Source organism: Rhincodon typus, chromosome 29, assembly GCF_021869965.1.
Source record: "Rhincodon typus isolate 14 chromosome 29, sRhiTyp1.1, whole genome shotgun sequence".
NCBI classification, from domain to species: Eukaryota; Metazoa; Chordata; class Chondrichthyes; order Orectolobiformes; family Rhincodontidae; genus Rhincodon; species Rhincodon typus.
This window is the reverse complement of record NC_063360.1, coordinates 16,298,327-16,317,436: the sequence shown is the minus strand read 5'-3', so window position 1 is coordinate 16,317,436 and position 19,110 is coordinate 16,298,327. Positions and strand designations below refer to the sequence as shown.

Sequence of the window (19,110 nt, the reverse complement as noted above, 5' to 3'; positions counted from 1 at the left end):
CATCATAGGAGCAGAGAGGCTGACGTTTCGGGCCTAGACCCTTCTGCTCCTATGATGCTGCTTGGCCTGCTGTGTTCATCCAGCCCTGCACCTTGTTGTCTCTGTAAAAATTTAAGAGTGTTTTTCTGCTCAGAAGTGAGAAGTGTTTTTTCATCAAGTATTCCTATTCAATATAGTATTGATCTTTGTATTTTAAGAATACTCACAACATACTTATAGTTTTCAATGGTGCTGTGCCTGCACCGTGCAGTTCTTAACAGAAGGTTTCATTCACCTCAACCAAGGGATTGTTTCAGATTTAAGAGTAACATTTACCACAGTGTTAACATGGAAATTAGATGGATGACCGTGTTCTATGTGATTCTGATGTGTCATCTCTTAGCTCTAGAAAAAATTCAAATGTATCTTCCAAAGGTGGCATGTCCTCATTTAGTGTGCATTCTAATGAAAATATGTCTCGGTATTCCATATTTTCTTCCAAAGGAGCTTGCTGTAAGGTATTGACTTCTTTGTGCAAGTAAGCATGATGAGTTTTGTGGTTCAATAGTTCTTTTAAGGTTCGAACACTTTCTAGTTAAATCCCCTTTTCTTGTAGTGAGGTTGCATTGACATAATAAAGCTCGATATGGTGACTCTTTGATTTATTAATTCCACAGCTGGAATAGTAAGTTCTAGCATCAAAGGATTTAACTTTTTTTAGTTGATCTGTCATGTGATGCTTAGGTGTTTTAGAAAATTGACAGAGCTTGATGAACTTCTTGAGCTTGGTTGATTTATTTTAACCATCATTTCCTGATGCTAATTTTGGAGTTCAGCTTGTGATGCTATTTGAATAGCACTTTGCAGTGTGAGATCCTCTTGCCCTTGTAACATATCTGAAATAAGTAGACCAGAAATTTAACAACAATTCTGTTGTGAATTAGTGCCAATTGTAAATCATTTTAATCACAAAATTCTGAAAATGTGTACACATTGATAAGGTTCTCTATTAAGTTGCGTGCTTCTATCAAATCCTTCTGTCTACATTATATAATTGGTTTTTAAATTCAATGTGAAATTGTTCCAATAATATTGTCTCTTATTTTGTATTCTGCCTCATCTTAAAAATGTGATCGACTATCAGACTTACAGAATAAAGAAATGAGCTTATTTGTTCTCTGGGATTCTTGTATAATCTTGATGCAATTCTTTAATTAATTGTCAATTTCACAAAGTCCAATTTAAATACACTGTGTAAAGTATGTGAGATTTTTAACATGCTTGGAAGGATAATTTTTTTTCCATAGTTATTGCATTTAACTGTTGTTGTTGCTCCCAGTTTAATGAGCTACTTGAAAGCTGTTGTAAGGTTTCTACATTTTTTTTGCTGTTTATTGTTTCAAATTATATAGTCAGCACAGTTGTATTAATGTTGAGTTTTCAAGTTTATAAAATATTTTAGTTTTGCATATCGCAATAATTGTAGTTGTTGTAATGAGAAATGAGTCGCTAATAAATCTTTTAAGAGCGTTGTTGTCTTTATGGAAGTTTCTAAGATCTCTTTTGATTTAGTTTGTCGGAATTTTTTCCTTAATTTTTGTTAATTGTAGTTAAAAACTTCTTTATACTTGGGAATCATCCTCCTATTTCTACTGAAAGAAGCACATTTTATTTTCTCCCAAGATGAGGAGAGAGTGTTATTTTATGCTTTTTTCCCATCTTCTTAGTGATTGTTCACATACTTTGAACAGTATGGAGAATCCTTTGTGCTTTCTCTGCCGCTGTTCCTGTTAAGTTTAAATGATTTTACAAAGCTTTTTCCACTCACCCATAACCCTGCCGTGTGACCATTTGTAACCCTCCCCCACCATATCTCGCCTATGCTAGTCCATGGTGATTCTAGGTCTCATCCGTTGTTTTCCTAGTGATGCTGCTCAGTAATGAGGAGGTACTGGCCTTCCTCTGCAGACCCATGCCCAACAGAAAAAGATTAGCTCTCTGCTCCTATGATGCTGCTTGGCCTGCTGTGTTCATCCAGCCCTGCACCTTGTTGTCTCGGATTCTCCAGCATCTGCAGTTCCTACTAGCTCTCAGAGATGGTTTGTAGCTTTCTAGGTTGGGGTCCTCATTGTGACTTCATATAGGGGTGTTCCCAAAAAGAAATGTCCTGAGCTCTTTGCCAGCTTGCGAGTGAGATCCCCATCAAGTCCAAAAATTACCAATCTGTTTCATTTTTGTTTAGGACTCTGATTCTATTAACTTGAATATTTAGCTTTCATAGAAGCCAAATACCACTGCAAAGGGAGCATCTAGAATTTTGAAGTTTACTTATTTTATTGGTCATTCAGTATGTTGTCTTTTATTTTCACATTTTTAGCCAAATTTGGAAATAAATCATCATGCGGGCAAGTCACTTGATAGCTTCTGTAAGTGGCAGAAATCTATTCTTTCCCGCAATGGTAACGGAAATGCCATCCCTGACAATGGAATCGCTCACCACGATAACGCTGTTCTTCTCACCAGGTAGGTCATCTATTCTAAAAATAATTAAATTTCATTATAGACAAAATTTTGAATTCTAAAAATAATTTCCCATGTAATATGTGTATTTTATCACTTTGTTTTATATCAAGCATATCATTACATACTGTACATATTTGTTTAAACATTGATTTTTGAGACAAATTTGAATTATGCAAATGACTTTTACACAGGTAATGTTTTTGAGAAATTAACAAGCCCGCGTGATTTGGACCCAAAAGAAATTGCACTGGAATAAAGATAAAATGAAAAGCACTAAAGAATGGATATTGGCCCAGGTATTCTGATGGACAGAGTTCCTGGAGCAGTGTAGGCTGGAGTTGTTCATTGGGATTTTGGAGAATGCCCAAAGTAGCTAAATCTGAATTGTCTCAGAAGTTGAATTTTCGAAAGGGCCATTCCCATGTCTGGAAAATGCCAGAAAAAAAGCCTGTTAATGTCACAAAGTTCCAACTCATTAAAGCTTAACACTCACCCAGGAGACATTAGAAAATTAAAAAAATGGCTGGTCCCAGTTCCTGGGTAACTATTAAACCATTCCCCTGGTTCACCACTGACCCCTCCACAGCCACTCCCTCAGCACACCCAAAATCATATTCTCGCACCTTCTCCCCTCACCTCGACCTGACAATACCACCAGACACAACACTGACCACCCCATTCAACACAAACCCCTTGTCCCTCCAAATCTACCCTAACCAATTGGCCACTTGCCTAACACCCTAGTCCTCTCACTTACCTGGTGCTCTAGCCCTCTCATGCACCAACCAGCCTACACTTTTACCAATCTTGTCTCCCCTACTTACTCAGCTGCCACCCTACTCCCTCACGAACATCACACACTTTTCTTCAGTTACTGTCAATAAGGCTTTGGGACCTTTGAGTGGTCAACTCCTGAAAAATGGCAGCAAGTGCCATAAAAATATGGGTGTGACTAGGCTGCCATGCGCTCCTGCACTAAGTGAATTTCTCTCTGATTTCCTCTAACGGACACATTCTGGACAGGGTAGACATGGAATTTTGGCCAAAGAAACTGTTGGCAGCTAATGTGGATAATTTTAAAGAGATTTGCAGTGGGTTTAATCTGTTCCAATGGTAATAAGAATTTATTATTGATTATCATTCATAGTCCGATTGCTTTAATAATTTGAATAAATGAGCCAAAACACAAATGTATAAATTCTTAAAGAACTTATTTACCAGTTATGATGAAATCATCTCAGTTCAGTGGTTAACACTGCTGCCTCACAGCACCAGGGACCCAGGTTCAATTCCAACCTCAGGTGACTGTCTGTGTGGAGTTTGCACATTCTCCCCATGACTGCGTGGGTTTCCGCTGCGTGCTCCGGTTTCCTCCCACAGTCCAAAGATGTGCGGGTTAGGTGGATTGGCCATGCTAAATTGTCCATAGTGTCCAGGGATGTGTAGATTAGGCAGATTAGCCATAGGAAATGCAGGGTTATGGAGATAGGGTGGGAGGGGTGGGTGTGGGTGGATGCTCTTTGGAGGGTCGAGGGACTCAATGGGCAGAATGGCCTGCTTCCACACTGTATGCATTCTATGATAATACCATTAACATCTCTATAGTACTTAGTTCGGAAATTTTTTGGCTTTAATTCTTGAAAAACTAGCAGTGACTTTTACACAAGATTAACTTTTATATGAGCATATAATATGCAGTATTTTTTTAGAAGTCCTTATTTACAGAACACAATAAAATTTATTTGGTCCCAGCAATAATTTGAACTCAGAAGAGGGTGCATTTTTTTTCTATTGCTCCAAAATTTGGTCGCTAGGTGGAAACTACTATTCACCTTTATTTACGAACCTATGTCTCAGCAAGTTGAGTCCCTGAGATTCAAGAGAAACATTTTGGAAAAGAGAAGTTTAAATGTGGAGAGCTAGCAAGTCAATATCATAACACAGAATGTGCTATTTATGAGGTCTCCTATTTGTGGCATATTATAGTTGGATGAAATATGGTAAGTGGGAGCAGCCTTTACTGACCGTTTATATATGACAGATGTATATATGTTTTTGGCAGCTTTTCCTGTCAGAACATGATGACCTTTTTTATTTATTATGGAAATCTGTCTAGTCTGTCCCTTAATCATCCTCTAGTTGTATTTTCCTTTGTTTGTCTACTGTCTTATTTCTATGAACTGAAAATCTCAAAAAAAAGGTTTATGATGCATCTCCTCCCAACCCAGCTTACTCGGCAGTAAGGACAAAAAGTTAACTTCCAGTTAGGTATATATCTTACTGTTCTAATGTCAACTGGCACACGACAGCAAGAATAATCCTCAGATTTGCACCTTTTAGGTCCTGCTCTTTTAATTTGATTCCGAACCGATAAAACTCCCTTTACAGGACCCCAATTTTATTTCTTATTATGTGATTGATTCCAGCATAAACCGCAACTCTGGCTAATTCCCCTTTGCTCCTTAAAACCGTCTGCACATGCTTATTGGTACTCATTGTTTTGGCACGAGGATGGCCCAACGTCATTCATAATGGATTGCTGTAGCTACTTGGCCTGTTCAGTACAAGTGCAACTCAGCAGAAGTGAGGATTGTGCTTAAAACCATCACTAGGGATGTAAAAGAAATATAAACAAAATGATGAATGCACAACTCTTTGAAATATACAATACAAATTTAGGCAATCCAGAAACAAACAAGTTTGAAGAAGACCCCCATTAAGGAGCCTGAATCCACTGCCTGGCTGACATTGGCAGTTTTTGCGAGTGAGGCTAATGCTGTTGATCACTCCAATCTAAGACACATGCATTTTGCTTGCAGGAGAGTGTGAGCACACCAAAACCTTTGATCCTGGGAATCACAATGTCAGCATCTAGAGTGTTAAGTTAATGAACAAACTGACTGGCCAATTTCTCTAGTCTTTTTCTCAGAATCACAGGATCGTTGCAACACAGAAAGGAGTAATTTGGCCCACTCTGTTTCCGTAGGCTCTCCCAAAAGAGCAATTCACTTGGTGCCACAATCCTGCATTTTCCCCGTAGCCTTACATGTTCTTCCTTTTCAGACAATAATTCAACAATTCAGCCCTTTTCAATGCCTCGAACCTGCCTACACTACACTCTCAGGCAATGCATTTCAGACCTTACCACATGCCACATGAAGCTCGTCATGTCTTCATCAATTCTTTTGCTCATTACCTTATATCCGTGGCCTCTCATTCTTGATCCATCTGCCAATGGGAGTATCTTTTTCCCTATGTACTCCACCTAGACTCCTCATGACTTTGAATATATTTGTAAAATCTCCTCTCAACCTTCTCCTCTTCAAGGAAATCAGTGCTAACTTTTCCAATCTAACAATGTATCCACTATTACTCAACCCTGGAATCAGAGTCATAGAGATATACAGCATGGAAATAGACTATTTGGTCCAACTCATCCATGCCAACCAGAAATCCCAGTCTGACCTAGTCCCATTTGCCAGCATTTGGCCCATACCCCTCTGATCCCTTACTATTCATGTACCCATCCAGATGCCTTTCAAATGTTATAATTGTACCCACCTCCACTACTTCATCTGGCTCATTCCATACACACACCACCCTCTGCATGAAAAAGTCATTCTTAGGAATTATTTGTCTGCAATCTGTCTAATATTTTCATATCTTTCCTGAAGTATGGCACCCAGTACTGAATGCCATACTTCATTTAAAGCCAAACCAGTCTTGTACAGTCTGCCTTAAACACTTTAACATAGCCTGCATGCTTTTACCTGCTCTTTCAACCTGTTCTGCCACCTACAAAGACTTGCATATGTACTTCCAAGTTCTTCTTGTCCTGCAGCTCGTTTAGAGTTATGCCTTTTTCTTTATTGCCTCTCTGCATTTTTCCCACCAAAATGAATCACTTCACAATTCCTTGCATTGCTTTTTAATTGCCTTTTCCTTCCTATTCCAACTTCCTAAGTCCTTTTAAAGTTTTACACAATTTTCCTTACGGTTCACAATGTTTCCAAGTTTCAGATCACCTGAAAATTGGAAAATTGTTCCTGTGTGTCAAGGTTGAAGTCATCTCTGTATATCGGAAAAAGCAAGGGTCCTTAAACCAGTCACTGGGAACTCATCACAAACTCTCCTCTGGTCCAGAAAATATCATTAATCACTGCTAATCTGTTTTCTGTCAGTTGGCCAAGTTTTATGTCAATATTGCTGCTGTCGTTTTTTTTTCCATGAGCTATAACTGTGCTCACCAGCCTGTCATGTGGAACTGTATCAAGTGCCTTTTGGAAGTCTGTGTTCACCACATCGACATCGATTTTTTAACCTCTTCTTGGTTTAAAACTGTAGCGAGTTAGTTGAATATGATTTGCTCTGATTAAATCCATGTTGCTTTTGCTTATTTAATCCACATTTGCTAGCAGTGGTTATTCATTTTATCCTGAGGTACTATTTTAAAAAGTTACCCCACTGCCAGACTTAAATTGACACAATTGTATTTGCTGAGCTTACCTTTTACAGCCTTAGTTGATCAAGCAGGTAACATTTTCAATTCTCCAGTCCTGTGGCACTACCTTTGAGTCTAAACATGATTTATACATTGTGATCAGTGCCACCATGATTTTCACTCTAACTTCTTTCAATATCCTTAGATGCGTCATCTGCCCTGGCACCTTATCAATTTTAAGAGCAGGTATTCTATCCAAACCACCTCCTTATCAAATTTAAACACTTCATGTGGTGGAATTACGTCCTCTTTCACAATGGCTTTGGTGCCATCCTCTTCCTTGGTAAAGCCAGAAGCAAAGTTTTCAGTTAATACTTCAACTATGTAGCCTGTCTCCATGTGTAAATTCCTCTTTGATCCCTAATTGGTCCAACTCCTCCTATGCCACACTTTCACATGCATATTAGAAGATTTTGTGATTAGGTTTAATGTTAATTGCTGGTCTCTTTTCATAGTGTCTTTTTGATTTTCTTAAGAACGTTCAAAGTTTTCCTCTGAACCTTGTACCTTCAGCTTAGTTCTCCGTTGTTTTGCCCACTGGACATCTGTCATCAACAGACATTTTCTTCTTAACCTTAATCTCTAACACTTTCGTCATCCAGGGAGCTCTGGATTTGTTTGCCTAAACTTTCATCTTAATGGGAATATATTTTGACTGTGCCTGAACAATCTCATCTTTAAAGGCAGCTCATTGTTCAGTTACAGCTTTGCCTGCCAACCTTTGACTCCGGGCCAAATAAACTGGAATCATTCTTACACCATTGAAATTGGCTTTCCCCCAGTTAATTATTCTAACTCTGGATTGCTCTTTGTCCTCTAACATAGCCAACCTAAACCTCATGATACAATGATCACTGTCCCCTAAATGTTCTCCAACTCACACTTGATCTACTTGGCCTCTCTCATTCCCAAGAACCCGGTCTAGCAATGCCTCCTCTCTCTTTGGATCGGGAACATACTGCTTTAGAGAACCTATGCAATTTGTGTTTCCAATAATTTCAAGGAGAAATTAAAGCGAATTCATTTCCTTACTTGAATGATGAAATTTTCCTAAATTTCCCTGTGTAAGAATTCTGACTGAGGATTGTATTTTTCCAATGGGTGTCAGGACCGTACGCAGTTGTCGATTGCCATTGATGTTGAGTCCCACCTGCCTGTTTAATCACGCTAGGTTTGGCAAAGTAACAGGACAATTTAATCCTGGCAGATGGGTCAATAAAAGTGTCCAAGGTCAGAGGACACTTCAGGTTGCAGGGATGTGGATGGCTGCCTCCCACCACCACCGCACGCCCCCCCCCCCCAACCCCCCCAACAAACCCCAGAAGGAAAGTTGCATCTAGCCAACATGCTTAAAACAAGCCTGCCCTGCAGCCTTAGTGCACCATGAATGGGCTAAACCAATGGACAGTGGTCCTTTGAACTGCCGACTGGGGACCATCTCCAAGCAACAGTCAGGCTTCAACAGGTTACCCACGCATGTATCTGGAGAAAAATGGTCATGGATGAGAGGAACTACACAACTCAGCTGGATTGGTTTTTAATGTGCCACCACTGAGCATCCCTTTGGAAATATTGAACAAGAGGAAAGCTGCCACATCCACCTCCAAGCCCACTTCTGCCTCTGTGACAAAATCCAGCCCATAGTGGTCCAAGAAGTTGAAGTGACTTGTGACTTCCTGAAGGTAATCTGTATAAACATAATTTTGTTTATTCGCTATCTGAAATTTACTAACTCAGCATAATCCATGGCTAGAGCTGCAGTCACTGGTCTTTGTGGATCTGTTTGTACTCTGCTTTTACAAGCAGCCATTTTTTCTTTAATTGCTCATTTTATGGATTATTAAAAGGCTACTAGCGCTTTGAAAAAGTTGCCCCTAGTTAAAAGTTTGAGCTGAAGCATTTTATGCAGTTAAAATGTCCAAGACAGTTTATGTGGTTGAAATGGAAACATGATGACCCATGTCGGGTATTAACCAAGTTTAATGTATTTTGTTCCGTGATCTGAAATGGGTTTGAGTAGGAGTCAGAGTTGCATCGATGCCAGAAGCAAAATGTGTTTTACATCTGATTGCACTGTCTTGTTGTGATTATTGTATAGACATTTAGAATGCTCTTTTTTTATATGACTAAAATGTCAGGGTTTTGAATGGGTCCAGCTGTCTTATGAAACATGTTAAAAGTGCAGAGACCAAAAGCAATCAGACAGCAAGGGACTGACGCTAAAATACTGGTACAAGTCATGCTTTAAGATTAAGATCTGACTAATCTCACCCAACTGGTTGTATCTCAATCAAACTGTTTCTTTGGCCAGTTCTTTTGCAATTGCAAAAAAAATCCAAGTGATGACAGGAAAACTGCATATAAATTAAAATGGTGGGAGAATTGAAGGGGTAGTGTCAAATGGAGAGATAAAAAATGATTTTTAAAAAAGCCATCTCAAACTGTTCAGTCTCTGTCAAGAACTGACAGGCAGAAATGAAAAGAGAGGTCTCCCCATATAGAAGTTTGAGGCTGTAGATGTCAAGTGCAATGTGAGCAATGGGTGTTCTTGCAGTAAAAAAGCACGCCTCTGGATTTGGTTGTATGTTGACTCAGAGTGTGTGCAGACAGTTCCTGTAGCCATGATCAAGCAGGTGCAAAGCAGGCCTGCAAATACGGTTTGCTGGCAAATTAGCTGAGGACAGTAATCAGGCTTGGCTAAATGAGCTACCTGGCAGTTTTCTTTTCATACAGTGTTCAATGAAGCTATTGTTGGGAGACTCTGATGAATCATTTTCCTGCCGGTTATCACAGCCTGCCTGGTAAATTTGAGTCTCTGCATCTGCTGTTCAAGTGAAGCTTGGCCACCTATGGCATGTAAATGCCAATATGTAGAGACTAACAGGTTAATGCAGTCTATCTGCTATGTATCCCAACCACCTGACAATCCTTAAATGGCTGCCTTCTTCATTTCAGCTGATCAACCTATATCATTGATTCCCCAACTAACAGAAAAAGATTTTCTTCAGGAACCCCTATCAAAGTTCATCTTCATTTGAAAAGGTTTAAAATTTCTCTTGAATTTCTCTGCTGCTATGGAAATTGAACCAGTGTCTCCCCTGAATATCTGTGATCAATATGTTGAGCCATCTTGGGGCTGGATTATTGGGTTCACCCAACGCCTCAATCAAAGATAAGTAGGAGTTTAAAATAAGCCCTGCTGGTCAGAATGCCAACTCCTGACTCCCTATCTCCAGGCCATTTTGTTAAGGAGGTGTTAGGGACCGGGAGGATTACTTCAGTAGGACCTTATTTGAAGCTGACTCAAGGAAGCCAGTTCGGAATTGTATTCCAATCTTTGGGCAGTGGAGGCCAAATTAGGTGTTTGAAGTAAGTGACTGGAGAAGCCAGGCCTGTCTGGCGCGCAGAATGCTGTCCCTACCACTAGGATGCAGGAATAACTGCCGGCTGCCCTCTAAAGGGGGTTCATCTAAACCTTCCCCTCTCCAACATACCCCTCCCCAAATTCTCCTGCAACCCAATCCACACTAAATTAGCAGTCATAGAATTTTCACAAGAAGCTACAGGCAGAAACGAAAAGACAGGAAGCCCTGTATAGAAGCTTGAGCGTGCTGTGTCATCAAGCATCTATCTATTATAATTCCATTTTCCAGCATTTGGCCTGTAGCCTTGTATGTTCTGGCATTTTTGGTGCTCTTCTAAATATTTCTTCAATGTCTTGAGTGTTCTCACCTCTGCCATCCCTTTTAGACAATGACATCTAAATACCTGGATGTTGAATCTATGTTTTTTTAAATCTTTAATGAAAAGTTTGGAGAGAGGCTGCCTATTGCTTCAGTCATGTGGAGGACCAATGATTGGTCCCCCAGCTTTGATAGCCTGCCTAAAGGTAGTCAACCTTCCTCCAAGCCACTAATTCACTGTCCCAGGGAAAATCACAACAAAACAAGTGTTTGCTACTTACAGTTGTGTTTGCCACCCTCATACAGTACCAATCACCACTTTCCAGCCTAAGAGGCAAATCCAGTCCCTCACGGGTGCTTTTTTAAAATCCATTGAGACTTTACCTGCTATATTTACTTCATCAATAAACTCAAACCTTTCAGAACAGAACTCTGCATACATGTTAACCCATAGCGCTTAGGAAAACTGATAAGCAGCTTCAAGAATAAGTCTGAGGATGCTTCATGAGTTCTACATTGAGAAACAAGATCTACATAAATGTCTATGAAAATTCTCCTCCCTGGGCCTAAGATATCCTAATGAAAATGAAATTGACCAAATGGACCAGCAATGAGTGAGCCCAAATTTATAGAAAAGGACCAAAAACCAGGTATCAAATTGATCATTTCCAAATTCAGAAAGAGCAACATAAGGCATTGCTTTTTTGGTATGATACAATGAGGCCATTTTAGTGAGTTTGTTGTTGAGGAATATTATTGGGAAAAGTAATGGGAAGTTTGCAGTAAAGCAAATATTAATGTAAATAGTGAAAAAATGTTCCATTTCAGAATTGAAATCCTTCAACTTGAGCACACAATTCATCTCCTTTTCACACTGTTTATAAAAAAAAAACTGAGAAACCTCCCAAAACTCAATGGATTAGACAGGCTTTGAAGGCTAACTAAAACTTGAAGAAACCAAATGGAAAATGTGAAAGAGCATGTTCAGTTCTTGGGTTAACTTTTTTACGCCTTTTGCTGTCCACCATTCCGAACAATTTTTTTTAATATTCCAAGTTCATTTGTTTTACAGTGTTGGCTTGTTGCAGAAAATAAATGCATCGCATATGTGCAAATGTTAATAATTTGTCAGTGCTATTCCCAGTTGCTTATTGCTGCCAGTTGCAGCAACATTCTCATCTGATAATATCCATTCTCAGTAATATCTGTTTAAAAACTAACCGTGACTAGTGTAACATGTTTTTGAATATGTTATCTCCAGTGAAATAATTGTTGAAGACAGAACAGTTCTTCCGATACTAGCAGATCTCCCATGGTTGCCTTGGGTGTTTTGGAAGCTTTATAAGAATCGGGGCCTTTAACTAGATTGTATAACCAGAGATTTGGACTTGTATGAATTGCATTAAGTCCAGGAAGCACTTGGAAGGGCACATGGAGGTCTGACAGTACCACAATGCAGTGGGAGAGAGATGCCCAAGATTCTGCTGAAACTGGCAACTTTTGCAGAATTGAAGAATCCTGAGCATTCTTGAGAGGTTCTGAGCCTAACAACTCTGAGATGGAAATGAGTCCTGGAGAATGAGACCAAACTTACAGACAGGTCCTTTTGAACTTTCAGCTTCAATATTGCATTGGTTTCCTGTCCATATGTTGCCTCCCCTTTACCTTTCTGCAAATCTCTTGCACCCCCACCACACTGCTTTCTCCATCATCAATCAGTATCTGCCTTTATGATTCCCAAAATATTTACTACCTTTTCCCTTCTCGAATTTGCTGTGTACGTGTGTTGTGCATGTGCGTTGTGTGTCTATATTGTGTGTGTGTTGTGTATTTACCTAGATTTTCCCATGTACTAAAACATTAAACTGCATTTTTTTTCACCATGAATGACACCTGCCACACATATCCGTATCCTTGTTCAGAGGATCCTGTGACATATTTATTTGGTCTAAATTCTGAATTCTGTTGGTTATATTATATCATATGCAAATATCTAAATTTATGTCTTCCTCCAAAAATCTACGAACTTTTAGGACAATAGCCCCAGTGTAGAACATATAGGATTTCGTGACCTTACCCAAACAAATGTATTCCTGTAGATGGTGACTGTAGGTCAATGATGGTACAACTTTGCTAGCAAAGTGCCTGGCTGTCAATCCCACACCATGAAATCTTACTCAATATCTCATGGAGGACACTTTATCAATGACCTTCTGGACATTATGATTGATATCCTGAATTAGAGTGCCATTAACCATTAATGTCACCTTTTACAGACTTCCATTAGGTCAGGAAGGCAGGACTCCAGTTCCTAAAGTCCTTAAGATAAAATTCTCTTTTAATTGTTGACAACTCCTCTACAGGTATTCACATGCAACACCCTTTGCAATGTCCTCCGGCAGCTTCCTTACAATATATGTCAAACTTACTTATCTATTATTGTTGGATTTCTTCCCTTAAAATATTGGCACCTTCCAATTTTTTTCCTACAGTCCATCAGCATCATCCTAAACCTAAAAGGGGTATTAGACTTATGAGTTCGTATATCTTCCATTTCTGTTAGTTCAAAATACCATCAGGTCAATGTATCCTATCGACTATAACATTTTCTTGACTGGAATTGAATTTAGGAACGCAAGATGCAATTTGGCATTTGGTTTCCATAGTGCGAATAGATACAATGTGTTCATTTTTGCAAATGGACCTTGTTTCTCAAAGCTAACGTAGCCCATTAGTTCTCTCAAAAGGAGATCTCTAATCACTATTAATTGACTAATTGACCAAGGCTTTACCACCAGTAGCACCCCAACTGCAATGCCTTCTCAAATGTCCTTTAGACTATTTTACCAATGGCTTTAGTTATGTCCAAATTTTCCTTCCCCTGTGATATGTTACCCCTTGCATATCTGGCAAAATATATGTTTTTAAGGAATATCATCTTACAAATCTTAATGTTGAGCAATTTGGGTTTCACCTTACAACGTAAGTTTTATTTTCGCTGAGGAACTTGGATGCTATCTCTCAACATAATTAAATCTTCAATTTTTTAAACATTTTTGCTTCTTCCGTACCATAGCTATTTCTAGTACTGTCAATTCCCTAAAGAAGAACTGATGGCTATGATGACTTTTGCCCTCAAATACGCAGAGTTAATCTTCTAACTTGTCGCCACCAAGCTCATCATCCAACTAAGGACAACGATGCCTCTATAGCAATGTAGGCCTGCAGCAATGTCAGAATGGCACTCAATGAAGTGGGTGCTGCCAAGGCACCAGACAGAACAGGTGTACAGCCACCTCAACATGGAGGTGCACTCACCTTGGTTTCATGCATCAAAGTTATAACTTTAAAGTCCTGAATCCAGTCTGACCATTTATCAGGAGGGAAACCTGTCACAGTTCTGTTTTGTAAAGGTTGTGGCCTTTCATTGCTGCAACCCATCATTAGGGTCTTTGGATCCAATACCTCTTGTCCCGCTAGTTGAAGTTTGCCTCAACTGAGCCAACGGCCCAAGCAGTTTCTGCTTCTGTCTCTGTTCTACACTTGCCTTTATTGGTCAGTGCTTGAGTATAAGGGTTGGGGCATTGTGTTGCAACTGGACAAGACATTAGTGAGGCCACTGGTGGAGTATTGCCTTCAGTTCTGGTGTCCCTACTGTAGGAAAGATATTGTTAAACTTGAAAGGGTGCAGCAAAGATTAACCAGGATGTTGCTGGGCTTGGACGGTTTGGGGCTATTTTCCCTGGAGCATCGAAGGCTGAGGAGTGACATTATAGGGCTTTATAAAATCAGGAGGGGCATTGATAGGGTGCTCAGCCAAGGTCTTTTTCCCAGGGCTGGGGAATCCAAAACTAGAGGGCATAGGTTTAAGGTGAGAGAGGAAAGATATAAAAGAGACCTAAGGGGCCACATTTTCATGCAGAGGGTGGTGTGTGTATGGAATAACCTGCCAGAGGAAATAGTGGAGGCTGGTACAATTACAACATTTAAAAGGCATCTGGATGGGTGTATGGATAGGAAGGGTTTAGAGAGATATGGGCCAAATGCTGGCAAATGGGACGAGATTAATTTAGGATATCTGGTCAGCATGGCTGAGATGGACCCAAGGGTCTATTCCATGCTGTACATCTCTGTGACCCTCTCTCTGTCTTTTCAAGAACAGGAGTGAAATTGACTTTGGGAGATTATAAAAGAAGCAAGAGAAAAAGAAATAAGCAGATGACAAAATGAGTCAAGATTTTGCCGTTGGCCAACTTGAATGATCCCAAGATGAGTTTTGTCCCCAATTTTCCTTTTAACAAATAAATTTATGCGCATTTGTTTTGTCCTGTTAAGTCCTTTTGTATCTTATGCAATATTTTAACTAACCTTAACACTGCATATTTGTAAACATGTCTCATCGCTGCTAGTGATATTTGACTGTTCTATAGATGTATATTTCTTCTGTTACACCATTTTTATTTCCAATATAATTCCTTGGTGAATCTCTTTCATGGATTGCCTTAAATCACCTAAACCTTGTAATTTATTAAGAGGTGGTGATATAGATAGATTTCCTCTGTTTTGTAAGATTGGCACAGCCTTTAAACGTTTATCCTGGAACAATAATAGGTACAAGTATAATTCCTTGAATCTCAGCATATAGACATTTAACATTGGCTGTTCTCTCATATGCCAAGCATATCTCAATGAAGTCCCACCTTAACACTTTCCTGCAAGTTAAATATGTTCTTTAGTTGCAGTATAGTATGAAGAGTGCAACAAGTTAGGTGTTTGAGAAATGTCTAAATGAGATGTATTATAGGATTTGCATTATGACAGAATTAGTGGCTGGACATTGTTAGCAAAATTCAGATGTATAAAGCACTCCTCAAGATAGGATTAATTCTAGAGTTGTTAGGTAACTCCAGGATTTGTGGATGGAACCATGGATAACCCATTGATTCTCTTATTTAAGGAATGGATCTGAAAGAATTCCAGAAAAGTATAATAAAAGCAACACCAGTAATAATTCTAGACTTATGGTCAAGGAAAAAATACTGGATTTACAAGGGGGAAAATGTCACAATTTGGATTGTTCATTCTGAGCTTGTGTGAATTTTTTTTCCCATTATAAATTTCAAGCTGACATTTATAATTGATTTTGATCTATGAAACCCTATCTCTACATGGTTGTACAGTCTGACCATTGGGGCCCCCCAAATCACGCAAAATACTTTGTAGTTTTGTGCACTTGTTATCTTTTAGCTCAGTAACTGCAGATTCAATTGGGGGTTCAAACAAGATTAAATTCAATTAAATTAACACTTCAATTGAAATGTACTTCACCTGTTGTGACATGAGTATACCTGTACTAGTGGTTTTTAATCATGACCTTACCTGATGAGTGTCTGTCATTTTACTCCTGACACTGGAAACTCTAAAACAATGATGTTACAGTTGTCATGTAAATGCAATCCAATTTCTTTGACTGTGTCCCGGAAGAGTGCCCAAGAATCAAATAGTCTGGCCATGAATTCCCACAGAGAGCAAAGTTATTCTTATTCGGAGCTAGAGGATATCTGTGGTCCCAGATCACCAGCCATTAATAAAACAAATTAGGAGTAATTATCTATTCTTCACTTGTGAGCCTCCTTCACAAGGTGACCTTTTTTCAGCTTCACTTTTACAAACAACACTAGGGGACTATCAGCCCCTGATGCCCAGCAGTGGTTTAAGAAAGCAGTTCACCACCACCTTCTCAGGGATGTTTAGTGATGGGCAAGAAATGCTGGTCTTGCTAGTAACATGTTAAGTCCATGGAAAAGAACATTTAAAAAATTCCTGTCTAAAGTGTGGTACTCAGAGGCTTATTGAATGTTCTTTTTATGCTGCAAAACAGAACAGTATGTTATAACTGGGTAAAATGTCAATTATTCATCATCTCAAGCCTAATGAGTGAAGAAGGATGCAGATGTAATGTTCTGCCCTTCTATTTATTTTTGAACCCTTCTTTCCAGTTCCTCTCTAAATTACACTCTGCTGCCAGTGTGTCTTTCTAAGTCACACTCTGTATCTGTTCCTTAAGTCCTGCTGTTTAGTTTGTGTATTAGGAAGTCTGCTGAAAATTAGCATGAATCATTTTTTTAATGTTAGTTTACTTCCACTGTTATTTCTGGGCTAGTTGGAGTGAATGAAAGGCATTCAATATGTGGACGAACAGTTTGCGAATATTCATCTAAAGTTTCTTCTCTGGGTAGCAATAAATCCAAATGTAACCAGGATTGACTTCCTGCACTGAGCTGATTCACATAGCAGACAAGCAATTGGCTCAGTCTATTTAATAATAATAAAAGAGTGCTCATTTCTTTGCTAATCTTGAGACCGGTGAAATATTTTTTCCAGCTTCCAAAGTACTTTGGAACATACAAATTTTCGTGACCACAAAGGAAACGTTACAATTCATCTGGCCATCCCAGTGGCTGAGTAACTTCCAGGAGCCACCAGGAGATTGTGGGCCTCTTCTGCCCCAGGCTTCCTCAGCGCTTGGCTACAATTGCCTCCAGACTTCTCTCTTAATGCTGTGGAATGTTCTGTTTGGTCACTGGGGTTGACCCAAGCAATCTGAAATTCTGCACCTGCCCCAAGCTGATTCCAGGCTACATTCTGTCCAAGTCTTCCATAAAGTGAGGAAGAGAACGTACCTCTCATTCCCCACCTTCTTCCATGCACCAAACCCAACTTGCATTAAGATTAACCCCATATCTTGGAAGAGGTGGCCAGTTGGCTATAAGACTACAGTGTGCCAACCGTTCTGTTCAATTCCCAGTCCAGCTGAGGTAGACAAAGAACCTGTATTCTTGCCAAACCCAGAGAGTGAAAAGCAATGACAAACTACTTTTGACAAAAACTGAAAATGACTCCAGATGAAGCATCGGCAGACAATGAGCCAAGGACCTGCCCTTGGGAAGTGCACACCTCTCTAACTTTTCTCCAACTGTCATGGCTGCTACAATCAAACCTATTGACCCTATTGACAGCTTTTCACTCTGCATAAGTAGTGAATTCTAAGTCAAAACTTTATTTTGGCTTTCCCTCCCTCTTCCAACTTTAAGTCTAAATTACTGTATGGAATTTATGACAATGCTGTGGCTTTGAGTAGGCCAGAAAGACCACTGCATTCTTAGGATTTTGTGCCATCATTTTGGGAAGTGAACAGGAATACTCCAGCAGTGACATCGGTGCTTACATACATCTGCATTGTAACGCTACCACTGACCATTTCTCAAGGTTTTTAAAGGTCTTTTACGCCAGTTCAAGATTCAATTGGCCCAGGTCATGTCCCAAGTCAAAGTTGTAAGGTTATTTCATAAGGATCTGCAACTTGCACTCATCTTATCAAAAGGCATGGCCGAGTACATTTCACAAGATTCTTTCCCATGTCGAAACAACTTACATCATTAATTTACTGATTTATACACACCAATTGAAATATTGAGTGATTCAGTGTAGATTTTATAAAGTAATTTCGGTGATTTTTTTCAAGTTGAAACTAGTCGATAAAGATGCAAAATATATTAATACAGTTTGAAATGTGACAGAATAAATATATACCTTTTTTAAAAAAAAACTAACACACACACACAAAAGAACATTTAAGAAACCTCCTTTGCAGGGATCAACTTTGGCCAACTAATTGTTGATTTGTAAAGAAAAAGGACAAGGTATGAAATGTTCCAGCTGGCTTTCAATCTGGCATCCTGTAATGCAGAGATGGGTCCTGATACACATGTGGTTATCACTAGGACTTTTTCACAAGCATTTCAGTCAGGAGAGGTCTTCCATGAGCTTCTTCAGAGAATTGCCACACCATTTCTTTTGTACATTGAGTTCTGAAAGGTCTCTTTCAGAAAGGTAGCAAAGGGATGAGTCGGGTGCCTTCCCTCAGCAGGTTACATTCTTAGAATTAGATTTAGAATTAGAATTAGGTTTTAATGTCACGTGTACTCAAGTACACTAGTTCAGGAGCACAGTGAAAAGTGTGCAATGTCACCACAGATGGCGACATCTTAGGTACAAAGAACCAGTTACAAATCTGAGATACTAAAATAGATTAGGTACAAAAATAGAGACACAAAGAAAAGAGCTAAGATTTCTTCATTACAGTTCTTCATGGTTTAAATTAGGAAATAAAGAAATAAAGTTAAAATAAAGACATTACAGTCCTTCCAAAGCCTGCAGGGTGCTCCAAGCTGGGGGTTTCCCACAGATGGACTCGTTCTGCCCTGCACTGGCACAACCACAAGCTTACAAGCCACTGACCACCATCTGTGACAGGCTGATCGCACTGGGCCCCAGACCGCTGACCACCATCTGTGACAGGCTGGATGCACTGGGCCCCTGCCCACTGACCACCATCTGTGACAGGCTGACCGCACTGGGCCC

The 19,110-nt window shown here is 39.5% G+C and overlaps 1 protein-coding gene across 1 annotated transcript in view; it reads left to right on the top strand.

Moving 5' to 3' along the window:
* Positions 1-19,110, top strand: part of LOC109920522 (A disintegrin and metalloproteinase with thrombospondin motifs 6-like) — a 148,101-nt gene that overhangs the window by 46,619 nt on the left and 82,372 nt on the right. The window contains exons 9-10 of the mRNA XM_048613909.1: positions 1,883-1,927; positions 2,357-2,502. Of these exons, the coding sequence (XP_048469866.1) occupies positions 1,883-1,927; positions 2,357-2,502 (191 nt within the window). The remainder of the gene's footprint in view (positions 1-1,882; positions 1,928-2,356; positions 2,503-19,110) is intronic.